Raw genomic sequence first — 24,386 nt, 5'->3', positions numbered from 1 at the left:
TGATTGGTGCAAAATGTATAACTCATAAGACTGATTATAATGAGCTGCAAACTCATCAGAGCCAAGCTACAGGTTTATTACATACTAAGAGTGAGGTTTATACATTCTTGGTATGATCCATAACAAAAAACAAAAACACATTTGTGGGAGGGAAATTAACTCATTTGTGGGATGAAAGTCTCCATCCATGTATAATACGACAGAACGGACATATCAACAAGCAGGGGAACAAGAGCATTCTCCAATCACCACCTAGGATGAGAACCTAATACTGGTCCATTTATTCCCCTAGTTATTCTACGAGGTTGCTCTAATAACTAGTATCTGAAGTGGTAGTCATCCACAAGAGCTCATCTCTGTCATCGGTTCTGACCTTAGCCCTTCAGGGATGACATGCCTGCTCTCATGATCTCATCCACCAACAGGATGTTGCTGGCTATTACCGTGCTGTGGACAGAAAACAAATAAATCAATAACAGTTTAATCCAAAGGGTCATTGAATCTTAAATCTAAAGGGTTGTACTGATTTGAGATATTAAAAAGGGTGTGTTGTTCTTACCATGAGTGAAGGAGTTGTTTCTTAACACTGTAGTTATCCCAAACCCCAGCTTCTGAAGCGACCATTGGTTCACCTAAAGAAAAATAATTGGTCAATTTAAAGTGAATTTTAATATTTTTAGTTTTGACATAGGAAATGGGTATGATGTGCCATGCAATTGGATGTGAAATAAATCCCTATCCTCAGTTTGAGATTTTAAGAAAAAACTTTAAATTGCATACCAGAACTCAGGTCCACTCCAACCAGCTGACCACTCTCTTTGTACTCTGTCTGGAGTTTGACCAGGGTCTCCATTGGATCATACCCAGAGTTCTGGGCTAGTACCTGGAGAGAAAGAAACAGTCAGTTAGCAGTATATAGCAATAGCTCTGAGACTTTTCTTAACTAAAAGCTGGATATCCTTCATTGTCAGAGTTATATAGACGTTATATCAATACAATGCTAAAGCACGGAAGGCATTGACAAAAATAAGAAAAAAAATTAAATAACAACCTTCGTTTAAGACTCATTACATACCTTAGGGATGATGAGGAGGGCATCAGCGAAAGCCTGCACACCCAGCTGAGCCCGGCCCTTCACTGAGGGTTTGTGCTTTATCAGAGCATCATGCACAGCTACCTCAAAGGCCCCGGCCCCTGACACCACGCAGCCTGCAAAGTCAACACTGGGGTCAGACTGAACAACAGCTGACTGGCTGATAAGCAGTACTGAAGAGCTCAGTCAGAAACAAACAGATTTCAAAAATGTATTATTATACACACAAATTAAGTGTTTTGAGGCAGAGTAGAGTTTGAAAATGTTAATGGATGCCCCCTGACCGCAGACTTCTCAACATTCCATAGGAAAGACTTTACAGTGGACCGTTCCTGAAGAGTTTTAGTATGCACTTAAATTTGCTACTTGTATTCACTTCTCCATGGAGTAGGTGAGGCACAGGACAGCACTCACCTTTAGTTAGGAAGAAGTGAAAGGATGCTTTTGCATGGTGTCTGATTGCATCTACTACTGACAGAGTAACACAGAATTCATCCATGCCTACAAATCTATTCCAGCATCGTTACAGAATCAGTCCCATCTTGATAAAACCAAAAACTCCCCCACTCAATATCATCTGATAGTAGAGCCTAACAGAGCTGGATTCAAATAGTTGCTGAGTTTGATTAATCCTGCCTAGAGTGTCAGATGAACTTCCATTGCAGCAGTACGTACCGTCCTCGATGGCGTTCTTGACGGCCCTGAGCCCATCCCTGACTGCGTCTTTGATCTGGGTCAGGGTGTGTTTGTTGGGTCCCTTCACCAGCAGGGTCACTGACCGGGGGTTCCCACACTTCTCTATGAATGTGTACTTCTCCTCACCCTGTAAAGGGTGAGAAACCACTACATTACATATTTAACTTCATGATAAAGCACAATATTACATATTTGACCTTCATGACGTCTTATACATATTTTTACCAAATCATAGATTTTCATAGTATTGGACAGAGACAAGGCAAGCTGATAGGCCCCTTTTGTATCCTTACTTAGTGGGGTGAATGTGGGTAGTGATTCCACCCACCCACACAACACGAGGAATTCTGTTGCAAATGTTTTGGAAACTGGTACAGACCATTTGACGGTTTGTCCTGGTCTAGAGGTAAAGACCCAGCACGTTAACTCACCAGGGTGTGTTCATAGACCAGACCAGCCTGGCCCAGGCATTCTGGAGTGAGGTCTTCAAAAGAGTTCATGGCGATACCTCCACAGGCCAGGGTGAGTCTGGGGGGCGGGTAAAAGGGTCAGCAAGACACACTGTAAATTATTACAGTCACACACACAGACTACATTGTATTCACTCCTCCACTGAGTAGGTGAGGCACAGGACAGCACTCACATTTAGTAAAGTAGGAATGAAAATATGCTTTTGCATAGTGTCTGACTGATTTTACTACTGACAAGAGTAACACAGAATTCGTCCATGCCCAAGTGTCTCTCCGAAATGCACTGTTCAAGCTTGTAAACGAACAAAGAATAAGGCAGGCTATATATATATATATATATTTTTTTTACCTTTCCATGTTCCTCCTCTTGGTCCTACGCAGAGCTACAATCCCCTCTTTGGCCAGACTATCCAGGGAATATGGGTCAATGCCCTGTAAGGAGCAACATTTTTATTGTGATATTTAACGAACCCAATTAAAATCATCTTTAATATGCTGCAACACTGAATGTACTGGTCTGCTGAATACATGTGGAGGAGAATGCAGCTCCTCCAATGCAGAGGTTACAGACCACACTTTACTGTAGCACAGAGTAAAATCCAGGGGAGCTACAAAGAAAGCACACAAGGGTGTTCACTGTGCCGTCAGACACTTCTGCTTAATAAGTTAGTATTGCCTGAGAGTCTAAACATAATTTCCTTTGATAGCTCACAGTTCACATTTCCAAAATAATGTATTAACTGGCGAAAAAGGTAACTTCCTAGTCATACCTTCTGGTTGAGGACCACAAAGCCCTTGTTGTTATCAGAACACACTGCATTCTTGAGCTCGATGATCTTCTTAACACGCTCCTCGATGAACTTCCTCTCAGCAGCCACCAGCTTCTCCCTCTCGCCAGCACTCTTGTAGAAGAAGCCAGAGTTCACCTCGCTGAAAGTAAAGCAGGGGTTTATGTGAACTGACTGTTTATAAATCCATGCTCTTTTCACAAACTGATGAGGACACTCCATTAGGAAAGTATACAACATAGGCGGTCACACTACAAGCCCCTTTCCTGTAGTAGTTACATCCTATAATATTGACTTTCCAATTACCAAAACTCATTCATGCTTAAAGAGCTTTGCGCCTCATCTCTGAAATAAACTAAACTGCAGTACTTGCATTCACTTCTCCATGGAGTAGGTGAGGCAAAGGACAGCACTCACCCTTAGTAAAGAAGTAGTGAAAGGATGTTTTTGCACAGTGTCTACTACTGACAGTAACACAGAATTCACCCATGCCTACAAATCTATTCCAGCTAGAAAAAGCCAAAAGATAGCTGCGCTAATGTTATACTGACGTTTTCTCATATTCCAAAGAGGCATTGCAAGTGAGCACGAAGGCGTCCTCCACCCGTTTCTTCATGTCTGGATGACGGGCGCCGTGGTCCAACACCAGGCCTCGGATCAGCCTAAGGAGCGGACAAAGGGCATAATGTTGGACACAATTCGAATGTACGCATTGTCAGTGACTGAGTGTGACTGTATGAGGGAGAGAGATATGTACACTCACTGTGTGTCGCTGTCAGTCTTATGCTTCATCTCCATGATCTCCACCATGAACAGGTCAATAGGCTCATTGGGTCTGTGGATAGCCAGCACAGCATCCACCACAGCCTGAAAAATATCCCCAAAGTGAGGGGAGTGAAGTTATTAGATGTGGTGATCATACAGTTGAATGACAAGTACAGCTAGTACCGTATTGCTTGATTAAGCTTGTCTGGCGTAATGGAACCCATGGAAGAGCCCCCCAGAAAAGTCCCACACCAGCCAGGCTCAAGTAAATGCTTTAAGTCAGGGATGGGCAACTCCAGTCCTCGGGGGCCTGATTGGCGTCACACTTTTGCCCCAGCCCACACACTGACTCCAATAGACCAACTAGTCATGATATTCAGTTTAGAATGCAATTAGTTTAAAATCAGCTGTGTTTGCTAGGGGTGGGGGAAAAGTGTGACACCACTCCGGCCTGAGGACTAGAGTAGCCCATCCCTGCTCTTTACTACCAAAAGTATGTGGACACCTTCTCGTCGAAAATCTCATTCCAAAATCATGGGCATTAATATGGAGTTGGTCCCCCTTTGCCGCTATAACAGCCTCCACTCTTCTGGGAAGGCTTTCCACTAGATGTTGGAACATTGCTGCGGGGACTTGCTTCCATTCAGCCACAAGAGCATTAGTGAGGTTGGGCACTGATGTTGGGCGATTAGGCCTGGCTCGCAGTCGGCGTTCCAATTAATCCCAAAGGTGTTCGATGGGGTTGAGGTCAGGGCTCTCTGCAGGCCAGTCACGTTCTCCCACACCGATGTATGGACCTCGCTTTGTGCACAGGGGCATTGTCATGCTGAAACAGGAAAGGGCCTTCCCCAAACTGTGGGCACAAAGTTTGAAGCACAAAATCATCTAGAATAATGTCATTGTACGCTGTAGCGTTAAGATTTCCCTTCACTGGAACTAAGGGACCTAGCCCAAACCATGAAAGCCCCAAACCATTATTCCTCCTCCACCAAATGTTACAGTTGGCACTATGCATTGGGGCAGGTAGCGTTCTCCTGGCATCCGCCAAACCCAGATTTGTCTGTTGGACTGCCAGGTGGTGAAGCGGGATTCATCACGCCAGAGAACGCGTTTCTATTGCTCCAGAGTCCAATGGCAGGGAGCTTTACACCACTCCAGTTGACGCTTGGCATTGCGCATGGTGATCTTAGGCTTATGAAGCTCCCGAGGAACAGTTCTTGTGCTGACGTTGCTTCCAGAGGCAGGTTGGAACTCGGTTGTGAGTGTTGCAACTGGCAGACTATTTTTTACACGCTTCAGCACTTGGCGGTCCCGTTCTGTGAGCTTGTGTGGCCTACCACTTCGCAGCGGAGCCGTTCATGCTCGTAGAAGTTTCCACTTCACTATAACAGCACTTACAGTTGACCGGGGCAGCTCTAGCAGAGCATAAATTTGACAAACGTTTGTATATATAGTGTAAGTATTTGAAAGATTTCAAATTATACAAAAATATAAATGCAACATGAAGTGTTGGTCCCACGTTTCATGAGCTGAACTAATATCCCAGAAATGTTCCATTAAGCACAAAAAGCTTATTTCTCTCAAATGTTATGCACAAATGTTTACATCCCTGTTAGTGAGCATTTTTCCTTTGCCAAGAGAATCCATCTACCTGACAGTTGTGGCATATCAAGAAGCAGATTAAAACAGCATGGTCATTACACAGGTGTACCTTGTGCTCAGGACAATAAAAGGCCATTCAAATGTACAGTTTTGTCACAACACAATGCCACAGATGTCTCAAGTTGAGGGAGCATGCAATTGGCATGCTGACTGCAGGAATGTCCACCAGAGCTGTTGCCAGAGAATTTAATGTACATTTCTCTATCATAAGCCACCTCCAACATCGTTTTAGAGAATTTGGCAGTACATCCAACCGGCCTGAACAGCAGACCACGTGTAACCACGGCAGCCCAGGACCTCCACATCCGGCTTCTTGACCTGCAAGATCATCTGAGACCAGCCACACGGACAGCTGATGAAACTGTGGGTTTACACAACTTAAGAATTTCTGCACAAACTGTCAGAAACAGTCTCAGGGAAGCTCATCTGCATGCTCGTTGTCCTCACCAGGGTCTTGACCTGACTGCAGTTCGGTGTCGTAATCGACTCCAGTGGGCAAATGCTCACCTTCAATTGCCACTGGCATGTTGGAGAAATGTGCTCTTCACAGAAAAATCCAGGTTTCAACTGTACCGGGCAGATGGCCGTTGTATGGGCGAGCGATTTGCTGATGTCAACGTTGTGAACAGAGTTCCCCATGTTGGCGGTGGGGTTGTGTTATGGGCAGGCATAAGCTACGGACAACAAACACAATTGCATTTTATGGACAGCAATTTGAATGCACATAGACACTGTGACGAGATCCTGAAGCCCATTGTCGTGCCATTCATCCGCCGCCATCACCTCAATGTTTCAGCAAGATAATGCACGGCCCCATGTTGCAAGGATCTGTACACAATTCCTGGAAGCTGAAAATGTTCCAGTTCTTCCATGGCCTGCATACTCAGACATGTCACCCATTGAGCATGTTTGGGATGCTCTGGATCGACGTGTACAACAGCGTGTTCCAGTTCACGCCAATATCCAGCCACTTCGCACAGCCATTGAAGGGGAGTGGGACAACATTCCAAAGGCCACAATCAACAGCCTGATCAACTCTATGTGAAGATGTGTCGCGCTGCACGAGCCAAATGGTGGTCACACCAGATACTGACTGCTTTTCTTATCCACGCCCCTACCTTTTTTCTTCTTCTCCCAAGGTATCTGTGAAGAACATATGCATATCTGTATTCCCAGTCATGTGAAATCAATAGATTAGGGCCTAATGAATTAATTTCAATTTACTAATTTCTTTATATGAACGGTGACTCAGTAAAATCTTTGAAATTGTTGCTTTTATATTTTTGTTCAGTGTATTTGAACCCAAGTCTGGACAAGTGCTTTCTTGATGACCAATAAAGTAACATGAGCCAGATTCAAGAACTCTCCAAACCACAACTCACAACAAACAGTCACACACACACTTCTACCTCTGTGAGGAGATCAGCCAGCTCGGCGTGGACCTTGGTCCTGAGGGAGGTGCGGGCCACGTGGATGAGGGTCTCTCTGTCCATCTCTCTGGTCACCTTCATCTCCTCCAATACCTCCAGAGCTTTCTCCTTGGCTGCCTCAAAACCTTCTGCTATTATCCGTGGGTGGAGACCCTTTTTGGGTGCAAAGTAAAAAATAAAAAAAGGTTGGGAAAAAACACAGGAATAGGGGGTTGACTAATGGTACTGGGATGCAGATTCTGCAACCTGCTTTAGATGCACCGATTCTACATTTATCAATTAAATAATTAAGTCATCACACAACCTTGCTAAAATGAAAGGTCTTTATGAAAATCCATTATTTTAACTAGGAAACTATTTCAATTACATGTTGGGGGCGTCCGCCAAACCAAATCTCACCTCTGACACATAGAGGTCTGCTTGTTTCAGGAGCTCCCCAATGATGAGCACATTGGATGTTGTACCGTCACCTGTGATGTCATCCTGTGCCGTAGCCACTTTGGCAATCAAGGATGCTGTCGGATGCTGGATTTGCTGATTGAAGACAAGACATAAGTGTCAAAGCAAGACTATAAGGCAATATATCTCACAATTAGTAAGGTTACAGATGTTAGATTAAATGTACTGGTCTGCTGAATACATGTGGAGGAGAATGCAACTCCTCCAATGCAGAGGTTACAGACAACACTTTACTGTAGCACAGTAAAATCCATGGGAGCTACAAAAAAAGCACACATGGGCGTTAACTGTACATCAATCTCATGGGATATTTATCTTACCATTTCGTGCAACAAGACATTACCATCTTTGGTCAGCTTTATGTCACCAGCCCCTGATACAAGCCTGCAAACAAGCACACAAAAATAATTTGTTAGAGGCTCACCAAATGTTTGAATATGTGACGTTAATGCATGACTAGATGAATTGTACAGTAATGTATCTAAATCACGAGTATAGCTAGAAGACAATGTCAATGAGACTAGTTGTATATAAACTGATAGCTTTTCAGTAAGTCTCCAAAGGGTTTAGGTGTCTGCTGATTATCCTTTCTAGCTAATAACATTGATTGGTCAAATAATCCAGTGCCCATTGTAAAACCACTCCCTGATGATAATCCAGCTAGCTAAATTATAGCTAGCTAACGGTAGCTACGTATTTAGGAGGTGGCTAGGAAATCCAGCACTATCTATCAAGCTAACATAGTTTCTTAGAGAAACTACTGCGTACAAATGGATCTGACAAAATAAACATATCTAATACCATAAATGGTCTACTGGCTGCCAGGATACCACGATGTTAGCTAAACTAGCAGCAGTAGCATGCTAACTGCTAGCGAGCATGGCCAATTGCACTCACATTTTCATTGTTCCTTTTGGTCCCAAATTACTTTTGAGCACATCCTGAAGACCCCGAGCAGCACTGATATTTACTGCAAGAGCGGCCTGAGCACGGGCTACCTCAGCTTTCGGGTTTAATGCCTTTATAGCAGTCATGGTGTAAACATTTGCTATTCAGTTAATCCACGCTGTAGAATTTACTGTAAAGGCTAACGCTAAACTAAGAAAGGCCGGTTTCTGGAACTCTCTGGGCTTCACGTGCGGAAATTGACATTGCTCCCGCCTTACTGTCGTCTTATTGGCTAGATGTTAGACGGAAATCCAAATGACCCTGTGTAATTGGTGGAACAATAGGTAATTCAAATACGGAAAAGGCGGAGTCAACCTATTTGTTCACGAGGTTCAATTTGGCGCTGAGCGGCGCAAATTCACTGATCTTTATATTACACATCTGTGCAAGCTCAGCTGTTTAGAAGTGGATGTGATTTATAAATTAGATCAAAAGTGCCCTACCATCATGAGCAACCACCTTGTATGAAAGGAAATATTATTAATATGGACATAAATAGCAAATGTAGATGTAAAATTAGATTTGTCATTTGTCTCACTGTCAAATAGACAATGCATTTGGGGGTGGCATAGCCATCTCGAGACAACTCCGATATATAGTGTTTTTTCTCAAAGTTGCCGGGATGTCACGTGTCCTACTTATATCAGTACACTCGTAACAATTTAAGCATTACGAAACTTATATTTGATCAAATAAACCTCACGTAGCAAATAAGCCATACATTTTTGTTGTTGACCAAATTCGACACTCTCACTGACCTCCATACTAAAACTCCTTGCTTAGTGGGCGAAGCAACGAAAAAACGCCACCTGCTGGACATATTTTCCGCCGAGTTGGGCATCTCGCTTCCTCTACCCCTCTGAGGTTACGTAAAAGCAGAGATGTTAGAGAAAGGAGGAGAGAGGAATCCAATGTTCAATGAATGTAGGAACGTATAACGCCGCACCCAGCTGCCTGTCGAAGCTAATCGTCACGCAATCCCTTCTCAAAATCAGGGTATGAAACGTGCATATTTTCCTCGAAAGTACATAATGTCGCGATTCCAAATCTATACAATATTACAGATAGCAAGTTAATTATCTCACATCTTGGAAAATATTTGTAATGTTGTACTTCTTGTTGACGAAATACATGCTAATGTTGGGTTTTTGAGCTAGTGCCCTATTGACTCCCATTCACTCCTTGAAGGAAAGCTCTCCTTGTCCCAAAATCGCCCAGAGTGCACCGCGCGGCCCACTGAAGTAGCATGGGCATCGTACATAATGGCCGATTATACGATTTCAATTTAGTTTCCCATCTCCTCAAAAGTGTCTCTGGTAAAAGCAAACAGTAGTGGGCGGTCTCAAGTGGCGGCTTTCTTTTGATTCGCTCAGCTTTATCTTCCTCACTGAACCTATTGAATGCATCTGCGAAGTCGGCCAATGCTGAAACCGTGGACAGTGCCATATCAACGCTTTAGTAACCAGTAAGTAAGAACATTTTACACAAACGTGTTTTTTTATTGAAGAAAGTAGACTTAGCTTGCAGGACCAGCACATGCCAAAAAGACATATGAAGAGTAACATTTAACACCATCAAAGACACTTTGCACAGGTAATACTGATGTATATATTGTCCTTAAATTGATACATTATGTAACGCATTGCATGATTTCAAATGAACTCTATTGTTTTTCTCTGTCATGCCGACCCTGCACAAATGCATCGTAGTAGAAACTCAAGCTTGCAATGGCATTCATCACCTTTTGCGCGCATGCCGGGCACTTTTTCGCGAGGAGAGGGTGACGCAACATTAATTCGGTGTAATTTTTAACAATAGAATAGAAATGTTAGTTTTGGGCTCGTTAAATCATCAGATTTTCTATCGCATGCTTGAGCTGATCACTGTCGTGTAATCAAACTTGTCTGTACATGAGTAAAATAACTACTAACTGTGTATCTTTATGAAGGCACATTTATTGCTAACTTCACGTTGCTTCACATTACAAGCCACATGAGAAAGAGTAATGCTTTCCTCGTGAACCTCTACATCCCCCAGGCCCTCATTAGCATATGGTCAATCAGGATGCAATATGCAAATAACACCACATCTCCCCTTTTCAGAGAACAAAGGGTAGAATGCCTTTGTCTCAAAAGATCTCAAGTGATTATTCTGCCCTTATGTCGTTAGGTCTCTTCCTGCCTCTTCCTTCAACATAGTCATGAACGTAAAACTTTAACCCAAAATGCATCTCTCATTTCTTTTAACACAAATCTATCCTGCTGGTAAGTTAGAACTGTAACAACTTGACAGCTGTTGTTTTGTCTTTTTTATTTTATTTTTTACTTTGAGTTCAGTCTTTTGTTCCTGTTGTGCTGACTTATAAATACAGTCTTTGAGGTTTAACTATTGCTCGCCCAGACCTTGTTCTGGGTGTAGCAGGTACATCCAGGATTACCTTGGGTGTTGGTGGTTCTGGCAATGTGGTGTGTCGGAGTGGTGAAGACACTTGAATCTTCTCATGCGTAGCGTTCTTGTTCTCAGGTCCATCCATAGGGATGAGGTGATGTCTGTTCCTGCGGACAGACCCGTGGGGAACTTCCACCATGTAGGATCGTGGTGCTGCATGTTCTCTCAGCACTGTTCCTGTGACTTTTGAGTCAGTCACCCACACCTGTTTTCCAGTTGGGAGTCTGCTGAGGTCGCTGACTCTGTGACGTTTGTTGAAGCGTTGCTGATCCGCACCCCTTCTCATTTTCCTTTGAGCTGACCACAGCTGTGTTTGGTAGTGATGCGTCTAGCAGCGATGGGAGTATTGACACTGTGGTACGAAGCTGTCATCCCATCAGCAGTTGTGCCGGGCTGAAGCCATTCTGGAGCGGAGTTGACTGATAGGCCAGAAAAGCAAGGTAAGGGTCAGCTGCTTTCTTGAGGAGGTTCTTCACCATCTGAACGGCGCGTTCCGCCTCTCCGTTACTTTGTGGGAACTTTGGACCGCTGGTGACATGGCAAAATCCATACTCTGCAGCGAAGTCGGAAAGGGGTCTTCCGGAGAACTGAGGCCCATTGTCCATAACCAGGACCTCAGGTACCCCATGGCAGGACTTCAGATGAACTACGACGTCTGCAGACTTTGTTAGTGACAGGTTTGCGATTTCCACACACCTTGAGAAGTAGTCCACCACTAGCAGGTAGGTGGTGCTTTTCAGAGTGAACAAGTCCACTCCCAGTCTTTGCCATGGTCTATCAGGAAGTTGTGATGGTATGAGTGGTTCTGTGTGGTTTGTGTGCTCTTTGATGCATGTCCTGCAGTTAAGCACAAGTTAGTTCAGTTGCTGGCTGAGTCCAGGCCTCCACACAGCCTGTTGTGCGCGTTCTGTGCACTTGACCACACCTTGATGACCCTTGTGCAGCTTAGTGAGGACATCATTTCGTAAGGCTGATGGAATGACAAGTCTTGTTCCTTTCAACAGAAGACCGTTGTGCACTGTGAGAAAAGCGCGTTCTGCCCAGTACAGTTTCAGCAGTCCTTCGCATCCGTTGAACTCTGACCATTCTTCCTGACACATTGTCATGACTTTTGAGCACACACTGTCGGCTTTCAGTTGTTCTCTCAGATTGTCCACGTAGGAAACACTCGCTAGAAGCTGTTCCATGATGGCATCCACATATGTATTTGTGCTCTCCATGAGCTCCTTTTCTGCAGCAGTAGCTTTGGCTTTGACTGGCGCACGTGACAGCGTGTCTGCAGTCCACAAACTCTTTCCAGGGACATGAGCAATCGTGTAGGAGTATCTCATAAGTCCCATCCTGAAGCGTTGGATTCGTGGGGGAAGGGTGTCCAAGGGTTGGTTCCCCAGAAGGCTCGGGAGCGGTTTGTGATCAGTTTCCAGCTGAAAGTGTTGACCAATGAGAAAGTCTCTGAAGTTTTCACATGCCCATGTCAGCCCCAGAGCTTATTTTCCCACTTGAGCGTATCTCAGCTTGGTCGGTGTGAGAGACCAGGAAGCGTAGGCAACGGGTCTCCATTCCATGCTCTTCTTCTGCAACAGCACTCCTCCTAGTCCGTAGGAAGACTCATCGGCTGACACCTTGATCTCTTTGTTTGGGTCGTACAGGGCTAGCACGGGTGTGGATGTCAGCTCCTCCTTCAGCTCTTTGAAGGCGCTGACTTGGTTGGCCCCCCAGTACCAGTGGGTTTTCTTTGAGAGTAGGTCTCTGAGAGGTTTGTCCTTTTCTGCTAACTGAGGGATGAACTTTCCCAGTTGGTTCACCATTCCTAGAAAACTCTGTAGCTCGCTGACGTTGGATGGCTCCGCCATCTTCTTGACAGTCTTTGTCGGGTCGGGCTGTACTCCTTTGTCCGAGATAATGTGGCCCAGGAACTTCACTTCCTCCTTTTGACAGGTCACATTTGTCCATGTTCAGAGTTAAGCCGGCTTTTTCCATCTTCTGCAATGTGGCATGAAGTCTTACATCATGCTCCTCCTGAGTTTGGGCCCCAGACCAACACATCATCCATGTGACAGACCACACCTTCCAGGCCTTCAGTGACCTCTGTCAGTATTCTGTTCTGGAAGTGTTCAGGTGCTGAAGCGATGCCAAAAGGCAGATGGTTGAAGTAGTAAAGTCCGAATGGTGTGATGAAGGTTGTTAGCTTAACTGACTCCTCAGCTAGCGGGATCTGCCAGAAGCCCATGTTCGCATCAAGCTTGCTGAAGATCTTTACCCCGGCTAGTGAGCCAAGGGTCTGTTCGACAGTGGGAAGTATGTATTTTTCTCTACACTGACTCATTGAGACTGATGAAATCGACATATCCGCACGTCACCATTCTTCTTTGGGACAACCACCATGCCGGCGCACCAGTCCATGGGCTCCTCCACTCTGGTGACAACCTTGGACCTTGAGCTCTTTCTTGACTTTTGGCAGCAATGTCAGAGGAATCCGTTGTGGAGTGAGTAGGGCTCTGCGCCGGGTTTCAGCTTGATGGGATATGGTTGTTGTACTGTGTCAAGACCGCTGCACAGCTTTCGATAGCTTTCTTTCAGTGTCTGTAAATCAATGCTGTCGAGCAACTTGCTCAAGCTTTGTGATAGCTGGTCTGCCTAGTAAAGCTGTGTGTAGATCTCTGATGACATACACGTCCTCCAGTGTGTCCTTTTTCTCCCTTTTGTAGAACCGTACTTGCAACGGCGGTCACGTCCAGCGGCACTCTTCCTGGTCCTAGCAGAGGTTTTATTGGTTTTTGCAGAGCTGGCTTGCTGGTTCCTGCAAAAATGTGATTGAACACATTGTCTGGGATAACAGTCACATCGGCACCAGTGTCTATTTTGAATTTCACATTTCTGTTCATCACTTGAATGTCAATCATCCATGGGTCACCTTCTGCTGTTATTGTTCCTAAGAAAATGGTATCATCCTCTTCTTGAACCTCGTTTACGGCTCTTAATGACACACACACTTTGGTAATGTCCTTTTTTCCCGACAGGAGTGACACACTACTTAATTAGCTGCACACTGTGCTCTTGGATGTGCAGGGATTTTGCCACAGTTTCGACACTGACTGCTTTTTGTCATTAGCATTTTCATGGCTAGCTTTCTCACGCTGGAATTTCTGTATCCACTGGCTGCCTTTCTGCATAACTCTATCCACTGGCTGCCTTTCTGCATAACTCTATCCACTGGCTGCCTTTCTGCATAACTCTATCCACTGAGCATGCCTCTTGTTGTTACTGTGTGACCTCGCAGGCAACTTTGCTGCTTTTTCATTTCTTCAGTTTGCCTTAATCTCAATTTCGCTATCTAGCGTGAGATCTTGATCTAGCTGCATACGTTCTGTAGACGCATGTTGGGTTAGCAGACATGCGACTAGCCTGTCTCTCTAATTAGTTCATCGTGCAAAAGTCCATAGTTGCAATACTCTGCTAGGGCATATAAGGCTGTGACAAAAGAATCCACTGTTTCATTTCCCCCCTGTCTCCGCATGTTAAATTGGGCTCTCTCATAGATCATGTTATTTTTCACAATAAAGAATGCATGAAATCCGTCTCTTATTTGTCCATACTGTTTTTGCTGGAGTTCGTTTAGGTTTAGACCCCTCAAAACGCCATCTGCTTCGTCGCCCATACAGTACATGAGAGTGTTTACTTGGTTCTCCTCGGTAGATGTGTGAAGATTACTCGCCTGGCGAAAGTGCTTAAACCTCCTAATCCATTTGGTCCATTATTGAGGTTTTAAAAAATCCAACGGGTCTGGCGGCTGTATGCTAAATGTAGCACTTGGGCCTGTATATGGGAGTATCTGTGCCCCTACCGCTGCACCTTGCACGGGCGGCTGGCCTCTTCCCACTGCTGCCGGTGGCTGCTGCACTTCTCCGTCGATGTCTTCCATGCTGATTAGCCTCCTCGATTTTCTTCCCAAAACTTTTCAACCAGGTACTGTAAGCTAAACTCTGTTAGTAAATACACTTGTTCCAGTCCACTTCTGACACCATGTCGTGTAATCAAACGTGTCTGTACGTGAGTAAAATAACTACTAGCGGTGTATCTTTATGAAGGCACATTTATTGCTAACTTCACGTTTCTTCACATTACAAGCCACATGAGAGAGCGGCGCTTTCCTCATGAACCCCTACATTCCCCAGGCCCTCATTAGCATATGGCCAACCAGGATACAATATGCAAATAACACCACAATCACATTATCTTATTTTTCATCTCCTTTGGCCACATTTTCAGCCGGGTCTCAGACTAGACATAACATAGTAAATGAAAATCCTGGAAACTCAAATGAGTATGGTCTGTTACGTTTGGGATGGTTACATAAGACAGAAGGTTACTTTAGGCAAAACGAAAGGAGGGTGATTGGTCAGAATGGGTGGGCGTATAACGTGAATGTCTAGCAACCCAACGGTTGTGTGTTCGAATCTCATCCCGGAAAACGTAAGCATTTTAGCAACTTTTCAACTACTTAGTACTTTTTAGCAAATTTGTAACTGCATATCATGTTAGCTAACCCTTCCCCTAACTCCTAACCAATGTTCCCTAAAAAAAATTCATCACTGAGTAAATTTCAGGTCTGCTGAGTGCAAACTCGAACGTTGTGAAAGTTCTGTGCAACTTCCGGCACGCGTTTACTGTGAACACTGGGGCTGTACCCGCTTTAGGTTAGTGGTCAACTAGGCTACTGTGGCTACTTGATCATAAGGAAGGCCTACCAGAGTGGCCTACCATAAAAAAACAATGGAGAAAATGCATCCCATAACATTTTAACATGGAAATAGCTGTCCTATCATTCAGCCTACAGTAACAGCCAATGTGTGGTGTTCATGTTTTGAAAAAAACATGCAGGGCTTGACATTAACCTATTTAAACACTTGTCCTTCAGGCAAGGAGGCGACTGAATGTTGTTGTTTGATGCAGCTATTTGTGCACATTTGTACATATCCTTTGCTAGTTAGTGAGTTATTAGCCCAGTTATAGATCATTTGTAGTCAGCAATGGGGGAGTGATTGCTTCCTACAAGAGCTTTGATCTCAAAACAAGGACATCTACTCACAACCGCTGATGCTGTAAAAACAGTCCAGTTCAAAGTGAATGACACAGATCCATATATGGCAATGTCTATTTGCATATAGGTCTACTGCAGCTCTGATTGTTAATGGCACACCGGTCTGTGTAGAGTACATGCCTGAGTCGTGCCTGTCAATGCAATAGAATCCTACTCTGATGCGTCTGCCTACAACAAAATCTCTTGTATAGTTAGTCTTGTATGTTGCATTGAAAGTGGCTAATGTTGTGTTGATTCAATCACAATTCCTACAGTAAAGGGAAACGTTGATAGTGTTAACTAATGGGAAAAACTCTAGAAAGTTGAGTGAAGTTCAATCTCGTGCTTCTCTGTCTACTATTAACAAATTGAATTATTTGTCCGATGCACTCATCACTTTCATATACACTCATCCTGTCCAAATAGAAATGACCACTGTCAGTTAAACAATCCAATTATGTTTTTGTCTCTCCTGCGTGCTTTTGTTTCAGCATAATGACAACTTTATCACAGACAAAGGAAATCTTCCGGAGAGCAGACGCTGTGTGCTTCGACGTGGACAGCACTATTATCAGAGAAGAAGGCATTGATGAGCTAGCCAAATTCTGCGGGGTTGGAGATGCTGTCACAGAAATGTAGGTTGTGTAGCAATTTGTAATGATTTTAAGTGTGCTGAAAAGCATGTTCTTCTCTCCTCTCTTTACCTAGGCCCATCTACATTCCCCTGTACATTTCCCTGTGCCATCATTTTCTACATGTTATTTTCTAAATGTTTCATTCTCAACATATTTGTTGAGTACATTGAGTTTCTCTCATTTCAGGACTCGCAAGGCGATGGGGGGGTCAGTGACTTTTAAAACCGCTCTGACGGACCGCCTGTCCATCATCCGATGCTCGAGGGAACAAGTGAACAAACTGATAACTGACCACCCTCCCCAGTTGACGGCAGGTATTAAGTAAGTGGTTGTTGATTTCAATTGTTCAATCTTTTTTCCACTCAACACTATTTGATTATTAGCAAAGGCTATGGTAATTTTATTATCATTCTCACATAAAATGGTTGAACTTCAAGTAGTCTCTTCAAGCGGGGTGTCTAACCTCAAGTTGCACAATCGCTTATGAAACATGTACTAATTTCTGCATGTTGTAGAATAAATGGACACATTTTTGTCCATTGTCCAGGGAGCTTGTTGATAGTCTGCACCAGCGCAACGTGAAGGTGTTCCTGATCTCTGGCGGTTTCCGCTGTATCGTGGAGCATGTCGCCACTCAACTCAACATTCCCCTCCATCACGTTTATGCCAACCGCCTCAAGTTCTACTTCAATGGTAAGAGCAGATCAGAGCAGTATCAGAATCACCTCGCACACTGTGGCAGGGATGCACTGTGGTTGATGACAGTATGATCATTAATGTTAGAATATTATTGGATGTTTTGGTTTGATGACTGGAAGCAAAAACGGGTGGCCATCTTATTACTCCAGTATCCCTGCACATTGTACATTTGGTATTGGCACTGACTCTGTATATAGCTTCCTCTCTTATTTCTTGATTCTCGTTTTCTTTATTTTATATATACAGTGGGGGGGAAAAAGTATTTAGTCACCCACCAATTGTGCAAGTTCTCCCACTTAAAAAGATGAGAGAGGCCTGTAATTTTCATCATAGGTACACGTCAACTATGACAGACAAATTGAGAGAAGAAAATCACAATGTAGGATTTTTTATGAATTTATTTGCAAATTATGGTGGAAAATAAGTATTTGGTCACCTACAAACAAGCAAGATTTCTGGCTCTCACAGACCTGTAACTTCTTCTTTAAGAGGCTCCTCTGTCCTCCACTCGTTACCTGTATTAATGGCACCTGTTTGATCTTGTTATCAGTATAAAAGACACCTGTCCACAACCTCAAACAGTCACACTCCAAACTCCACTATGGCCAAGACCAAAGAGCTGTCAAAGGACACCCGAAACAAAATTGTAGACCTGCACCAGGCTGGGAAGACTGAATCTGCAATAGGTAAGCAGCTTGGTTTGAAGAAATCAACTGTGGGAGCAATTATTAGGAAATGGAAGACATACAAGACCACTGATAATCTCCCTCGATCTGGGGCTCCACGCAAGATCTCACCCCGTGGGGTCAAAATGATCACAAGAACGGTGAGCAAAAATCCCAGAACCACACGGGGGGACCTAGTGAATGACCTGCAGAGAGCTGGGACCAAAGTAACAAAGCCTACCATCAGTAACACACTACGCCGCCAGGGACTCAAATCCTGCAGTGCCAGACGTGTCCCCCTGCTTAAGCCAGTACATGTCCAGGCCCGTCTGAAGTTTGCTAGAGTGCATTTGGATGATCCAGAAGAGGATTGGGAGAATGTCATATGGTCAGATGAAACCAAAATAGAACTTTTTGGTAAAAACTCAACTCGTCATGTTTGGAGGACAAAGAATGCTGAGTTGCATCCAAAGAACACCATACCTACTGTGAAGCATGGGGGTGGAAACATCATGCTTTGGGGCTGTTTTTCTGCAAAGGGACCAGGACGATTGATCCGTGTAAAGGAAAGAATGAATGGGGCCATGTATCGTGTGAGATTTTGAGTGTGAACCTCCTTCCATCAGCAAGGGCATTGAAGATGAAATGTGGCTGGGTCTTTCAGCATGACAATGATCCCAAACACACCGCCCGGGCAACGAAGGAGTGGCTTCGTAAGAAGCATTTCAAGGTCCTGGAGTGGCCTAGCCAGTCTCCAGATCTCAACCCCATAGAACATCTTTGGAGGGAGTTGAAAGTCTGTGTTGCCCAGCGACAGCCCCAAAACATCACTGCTCTAGAGGAGATCTGCATGGAGGAATGGGCCAAAATACCAGCAACAGTGTGTGAAAACCTTGTGAAGACTTACAGAAAACGTTTGACCTGTGTCATTGCCAACAAAGGGTATATAACAAAGTATTGAGAAACTTTTGTTTTTGACCAAATACTTATTTTCCACCATAATTTGCAAATAAATTCATTAAAAATCCTACAATGTGATTTTCTGGATTTTTTTCCTCATTTTGTCTGTCATAGTTGACGTGTACCTATGATGAAAATTACAGGCCTCTCTCATCTTTTTACGTGGGAGAACTTGCACAATTGGTGGCTGACTAAATACTTTTTTCCCCCACTGTGTGTGTATATATATTTGTATTAGTTATACTATTTTGATATTGATTACTGCACTGTTGGGTAGAGCTTGCAAGTGAAGCATTTTACTGTACTCGTGCATGTGACAATAAAACTTGGAACTGGACTTTAGAGGGCTGGTTTCAACCAAGCAAGCAGTAGATTGGCATCTACAGGGAGGAATCCTTTACTAATTCAAACCGTAATATTTTCCTCCTAGGTGAGTACGCTGGCTTTGACGAGACCCAGCCCACATCTGAGAGTAATGGGAAGGGGAAGGTGATCAGCATGCTCAAGGAAAAGCACGGCTTCAAGAACGTGGTGATGATCGGTGATGGAGCCACAGACCTGGAGGCCTGTCCCCCTGCAGTATGTGTTGTCTTGTCAATACACTAGAAGACCGGTGACGAGCTGTTATTTATGTAATCTCCGGCTTTCTGTCATAGAATACTTTATTGTCCATTTTGTGAAGGAAATTTCTATTTTTTCTCTGCTCCCAACACCCTTAGACACCACAGAAACACATGTTAGGTGGACCACAGAGTCAACAGCAGTGCTTTGCCTCTAGGGGAGTTATGGGGTTTTAAGCGCCTTTTTCAAAGGCACAATTTCAGGGGTGTATTCACTAGGAACCAAACAGAAGCAACCAGATTGAACCGGGGAGGAACCTACCTGAATTTGTCCAATAGAAACTAGTTTCCATTGCAAAACATTTTGCTACAGTCTGTGACTAATGAATACATCCCAATACTAGATTGTCAGGTGTTAAAAGCAGCTATAATGTAAAGTAACACTGGAATAATGGACACTGGATGTCTTTTGACTTTTAAACAATTATCCTCACCACATTGTTTTGTTTTTCAGAATGCATTCATTGGATTTGGTGGAAACGTGGTCAGGCAACAAGTAAAGGAGAGAAGTTTGTGGTACGTCACAAGTTTTGGAGAGCTGCTAAAAGAACTGGAGAAGATTTAACAAGGAAATACCATACAAACCTGAACCCTCTTACAACTATTGTTACTAATGCTAACATCAATGTTTTATTTTCACCTAATGGTGTGCCTTTTATGGTTTTAACTAGTGCACAATATTTTTTTATTTCCAGTCAATAGATTTAAAAATAAATTGTAATACATGTTTACACTACAATAGTGTCCTCTTGGGTTTGACCCTTGTTGATTTTTATACTAGAGAATACTAAAAAAAAATCTGGTTAACCAAATTTTATCCTTTTTGGAGGGTTTTGAGCAGGGTTGGAGTCGACTCGATTTCAACTCAGTATTTTAGTTTAATTCCTGAATTGAAACCAATCCTGGATTTGTGTGTTTTTAAACTGCACTTTTGTGGTTTTGTCCTCACGTCAAAGCTTTTGTGGGAAGGGTAATAAAACTACTGCATTTTACAATATGTGCCATTAAATGTGCATTTATAGATGTAATACTTTTGCTGTTGACACTAATAATAGTAAAAAGTGTAAAATGCAGTTCTGAGTATGTGTGGTCATTTACTTGTTCATTTTCTTTGTGTCAACAGCACAACAGCCTCTGATGGTATCATCCACTAAACAATGACATAGCCCACACAGTGAGCTCAAAGTACTGGGACAGTGACACATTATTTTGTTGTCACTTTGGATTTGAAATGATACAATGACTAAAGTGCAGACTAACAGCTTTAATTTGAGGGTATGTTCATCCATATCGGGTGAACCGTTTAGAAATTAAAGCACTTTTTGTATGTTTTCCCCCCATTTTAGGGGACCAAAAGTATTGGGACAAATACACTTTGTGTATTAAAGTAGTCAAAAGTTTTTTCTAAACACTTCTACATTAATGTGAATGCTACCATGCTTAATGATGAGTGAGAAAGTTAGAGGCACAAATATCATACCCCCAAGACATGCTAACCCAGCGGTTCCCAAACTAGGGGTCGCCTGATATGAAAATGGGGTCGCAAGAGAATTTCAAAAATTCTGAATAAAATGTATACAGTGTATACAAAAATATATATATATATATATTGTCTTTGTAATTCAAAATCATTGTAATGTGGTTATCCTTAAATCTAAATGAAAATGATTCAAATCTAAAAGATAAAATTCAACCAGAGATCGCCCTTAGATAATGAGAAAAGATTGCACTTGAATCATTCCCACAGGGAATGTCTAGGCCTGCTATGCTCCACACACTATTGTAGAGACTGATATTACCGGCCGCAATTGATATGGTGAAAACAATGTGTGGGGAGGCAGAGGCACAGAAACCTGCGTCAATACCTTTGTCAGATAACACTGTTAAATAAATAATTTATGCTAACTCCTGAGTGGCGCAGTTAAAAATCCTACAATGTGATTTTCTGGAGAAAAAAAATCTCATTTTGTCTGTCATAGTTGACGTGTACCTATGATGAAAATTACAGGCCTCTCTCATCTTTTTAAGTGGGAGAACTTGCACAATTGGTGGCTGACTAAATACTTTTTTTCCCCACTGTATGCTTACTGACGTTATTGTGTATTTCACATTTTCAAATCTTATTTCTCGTTTTTCTGTTTTTTCTAGTAATACATTGTTATTGCAGTGTTGGGCTTTGAGTTTGCAAGAAAGGAATTTCACTGTACTTGTGCATGTGACATTAACTTGAAACTTGAATTCCAACTCGGGAACTTGGGCCTCTTTCTAGAGCTCTGACCTGAAGATCACTGACGTCATGATTTGACCTCGTATTTTTCGGAGTTCCCAGTTGTGTTGAAAACACCATCAAAAACTGATGGTAGGCTACCTTTCGCCAGCTCATATCTGTGTGAAGCTGGATTCAGTGCTCTCTTCTGCCTTAAAACAAAATAACGATCCAGGTTGGATGTGACAGCAGAGATGAGATGGCATTGTCGACCACGCCCCCTGACTTTGAGAAGCTCCAACGCGACATGCATCAAGCCACACCCATCTCATTAGTGCTGGTGAGATAAGAGACATGTCAGACTAATTTGCAATTGACTGTCATAGCCCCACATTAAAAGTATGTGATGGTGAGTTGAGAAGACAATCAGAAATAATGTTGGAATATTTTTCAATCGACTGCCATAGCCCCAAAGAAAAAAGTAAAATATTGGCTCTTAATTACATACTTTTTTTCACATGGGTGGGGTCACAAGAATTTTCAGATATCAAAATATGGTCGTAGGCCAAAAAGGTATGGGAACCTGATATAGAAATTAAAATATATACAGGTTAAAAGTAATGACTAAATGTTCCACCCTTAAATAGAGTTGTGAAATGTTCTTGTTTTAAGTATGATTAGTACTTTCTTAGTAGTGACTAATTATTACACTCCGAAACTGTGTGAAATGTGTTAGAATCATAAGACTACTACCTAGTAATGTGTGAGCGTAGGGCAAGTTGAGATTACATTGTGTTACTATTTAGCAATGTGAGTAGGAGTTAGGCCAGACAACAAAGAAGGAGAACTGTTAGGCTTGGAAGAGAGTATGAAACATGTTGCAGGATATTGTGAGGACGGTGATAACTAAAGAATACAGCCTGCCCGAGCAAGGAGTAGACTATGATAAGAACATGTGTGTGTGACCTGATGGTCAGGAGAGCAGAGGAAAATCACATGAGCTAAACCCAGGTTTGAGCTTACAAGATGTGTACAGTGGAAAAATACAGCCCGCCTAAAGCGGGGTGGGATTTTTGTATGACGTGTGTGTATAAAATATCTGAAATTGTGATAACAGAATTATCTGAATAAAGACGACCTGACTGTTGCAGACTGGAGCTCTGTCCGTTTCTTGATCCAAAAGCCTTACAACCTTTTGGGAGACGCACAAAGACACTGAAATAGTTAGTTAATACATTATCTTAACAGAACCCCTGTGCTAACCTCTCACCATTACAGAATATGTTTCTAAACACTTCTACATTTTTTGGGGGGTATGATATTTGTGTCCAACTCTCACTCATCATTAATTATTATTTATTCAGGATTATCCGTAATCATGGTAGCATCCACATTAATGTAGAAGTGTTTAGAAACATATTATATTCTTATTTACAATCAAAGTGACTCCAAAATGACACAATATATTATTTACCATTCATTTCTATTGGGCAAAAAATAATCTGAAACACAACCAAAGCAAACAGCAAATGCATTCAACAAGTACAGTGGGGAAAAAAAGTATTTAGTCAGCCACCAATTGTGCAAGTTCTCCCACTTAAAAAGATGAGAGAGGCCTGTAATTTTCATCATAGGTACACGTCAACTATGACAGACAAAATGAGAAAAAAAAATCCAGAAAATCACATTGTAGGATTTTTAATGAATTTATTTGCAAATTATGGTGGAAAATAAGTATTTGGTCAAAAACAAAAGTTTCTCAATACTTTGTTATATACCCTTTGTTGGCAATGACACAGGTCAAACGTTTTCTGTAAGTCTTCACAAGGTTTTCACACACTGTTGCTGGTATTTTGGCCCATTCCTCCATGCAGATCTCCTCTAGAGCAGTGATGTTTTGGGGCTGTCGCTGGGCAACACGGACTTTCAACTCCTTCCAAAGATTTTCTATGGGGTTGAGATCTGGAGACTGGCTAGGCCACTCCAGGACCTTGAAATGCTTCTTACAAAGCCACTCCTTCGTTGCCCGGGCGGTGTGTTTGGGATCATTGTCATGCTGAAAGACCCAGCCACGTTTCATCTTCAATGCCCTTGCTGATGGAAGGAGGTTTTCACTCAAAATCTCACGATACATGGCCCCATTCATTCTTTCCTTTACACGGATCAGTCGTCCTGGTCCCTTTGCAGAAAAACAGCCCCAAAGCATGATGTTTCCACCCCCATGCTTCACAGTAGGTATGGTGTTCTTTGGATGCAACTCAGCATTCTTTGTCCTCCAAACACGACGAGTTGAGTTTTTACCAAAATGTTATATTTTGGTTTCATCTGACCATATGACATTCTCCCAATCCTCTTCTGGATCATCCAAATGCACTCTAGCAAACTTCAGACGGGCCTGGACATGTACTGGCTTAAGCAGGGGGACACGTCTGGCACTGCAGGATTTGAGTCCCTGGCGGCGTAGTGTGTTACTGATGGTAGGCTTTGTTACTTTGGTCCCAGCTCTCTGCAGGTCATTCACTAGGTCCCCCCGTGTGGTTCTGGGATTTTTGCTCACTGTTCTTGTGATCATTTTGACCCCACGGGGTGAGATCTTGCGTGGAGCCCCAGATCGAGGGAGATTATCAGTGGTCTTGTATGTCTTCCATTTCCTAATAATTGCTCCCACAGTTGATTTCTTCAAACCAAGCTGCTTACCTATTGCAGATTCAGTCTTCCCAGCCTGGTGCAGGTCTACAATTTTGTTTCTGGTGTCCTTTGAC

At 43.0% G+C, this 24,386-nt stretch overlaps 2 protein-coding genes across 5 annotated transcripts; one reads left to right on the top strand and one right to left on the bottom strand.

Annotated features, from left to right (window-relative positions):
* Positions 1-55: 55 nt before the first annotated feature.
* On the bottom strand, positions 56-8,501 carry LOC311102150 (T-complex protein 1 subunit zeta). Its single transcript, XM_084143383.1, has 14 exons — positions 8,261-8,501; positions 7,684-7,747; positions 7,304-7,438; positions 6,884-7,057; positions 3,811-3,914; positions 3,599-3,709; positions 3,030-3,189; positions 2,609-2,691; positions 2,221-2,317; positions 1,769-1,916; positions 1,076-1,209; positions 781-883; positions 560-632; positions 56-447 (listed from the first exon to the last, which is right to left on the bottom strand). Exons 1-14 carry the CDS (start codon positions 8,395-8,397, stop codon positions 375-377), a joined length of 1,596 nt encoding a protein of 531 aa, XP_083999509.1. The 5' UTR covers positions 8,398-8,501; the 3' UTR covers positions 56-374.
* Positions 8,502-9,694: 1,193 nt separating this feature from the next.
* Positions 9,695-20,490, top strand: LOC311101438 (phosphoserine phosphatase-like). 4 transcript variants are annotated; one of them, XM_084142583.1, is made up of 6 exons: positions 9,695-9,776; positions 16,331-16,474; positions 16,661-16,795; positions 17,022-17,167; positions 19,229-19,377; positions 19,873-20,490. In XM_084142583.1, the coding sequence occupies exons 1-6, from the start codon at positions 9,712-9,714 to the stop codon at positions 19,981-19,983; spliced, it is 750 nt and encodes a 249-aa protein (XP_083998709.1). In that variant the 5' UTR covers positions 9,695-9,711; the 3' UTR covers positions 19,984-20,490. The 4 variants fall into 4 exon arrangements, with proteins under 4 accessions (XP_083998709.1, XP_083998710.1, XP_083998712.1 ...); XM_084142584.1 differs by having other exon boundaries at positions 9,716-9,904; XM_084142586.1 differs by having other exon boundaries at positions 9,722-9,776; positions 19,229-19,430.
* The last annotated feature ends 3,896 nt before the right edge of the window (positions 20,491-24,386 follow it).

The sequence above is a fragment of the Coregonus lavaretus genome (genome assembly GCF_964263955.1).
Source record: "Coregonus lavaretus genome assembly, chromosome: 26".
NCBI lineage: Eukaryota > Metazoa > Chordata > Actinopteri > Salmoniformes > Salmonidae > Coregonus > Coregonus lavaretus.
Note: the sequence above shows the minus strand (reverse complement) of the source record. Positions and strands in the feature narration are given on the sequence as shown.

Bases quoted from the DNA above. Each gene is read 5' to 3' on its own strand.
- LOC311101438 (XM_084142583.1), top strand. From the start codon at position 9,712: ATGCATCTGCGAAGTCGGCCAATGCTGAAACCGTGGACAGTGCCATAT. The intron at 16,475-16,660 runs GTAGGTTGTGTA...CTCTCATTTCAG, and splicing joins GGAGATGCTGTCACAGAAAT to GACTCGCAAGGCGATGGGGG. The intron at 19,378-19,872 runs GTATGTGTTGTC...TTTGTTTTTCAG, and splicing joins TGGAGGCCTGTCCCCCTGCA to AATGCATTCATTGGATTTGG.
- LOC311102150 (XM_084143383.1), bottom strand. From the start codon at position 8,397: ATGACTGCTATAAAGGCATTAAACCCGAAAGCTGAGGTAGCCCGTGCT. The intron at 7,748-8,260 runs GTGAGTGCAATT...GCTTGTTTGCAG, and splicing joins CCAAAAGGAACAATGAAAAT to GCTTGTATCAGGGGCTGGTG. The intron at 3,915-6,883 runs GTAGAAGTGTGT...GATATTTTTCAG, and splicing joins TGGCTGATCTCCTCACAGAG to GCTGTGGTGGATGCTGTGCT.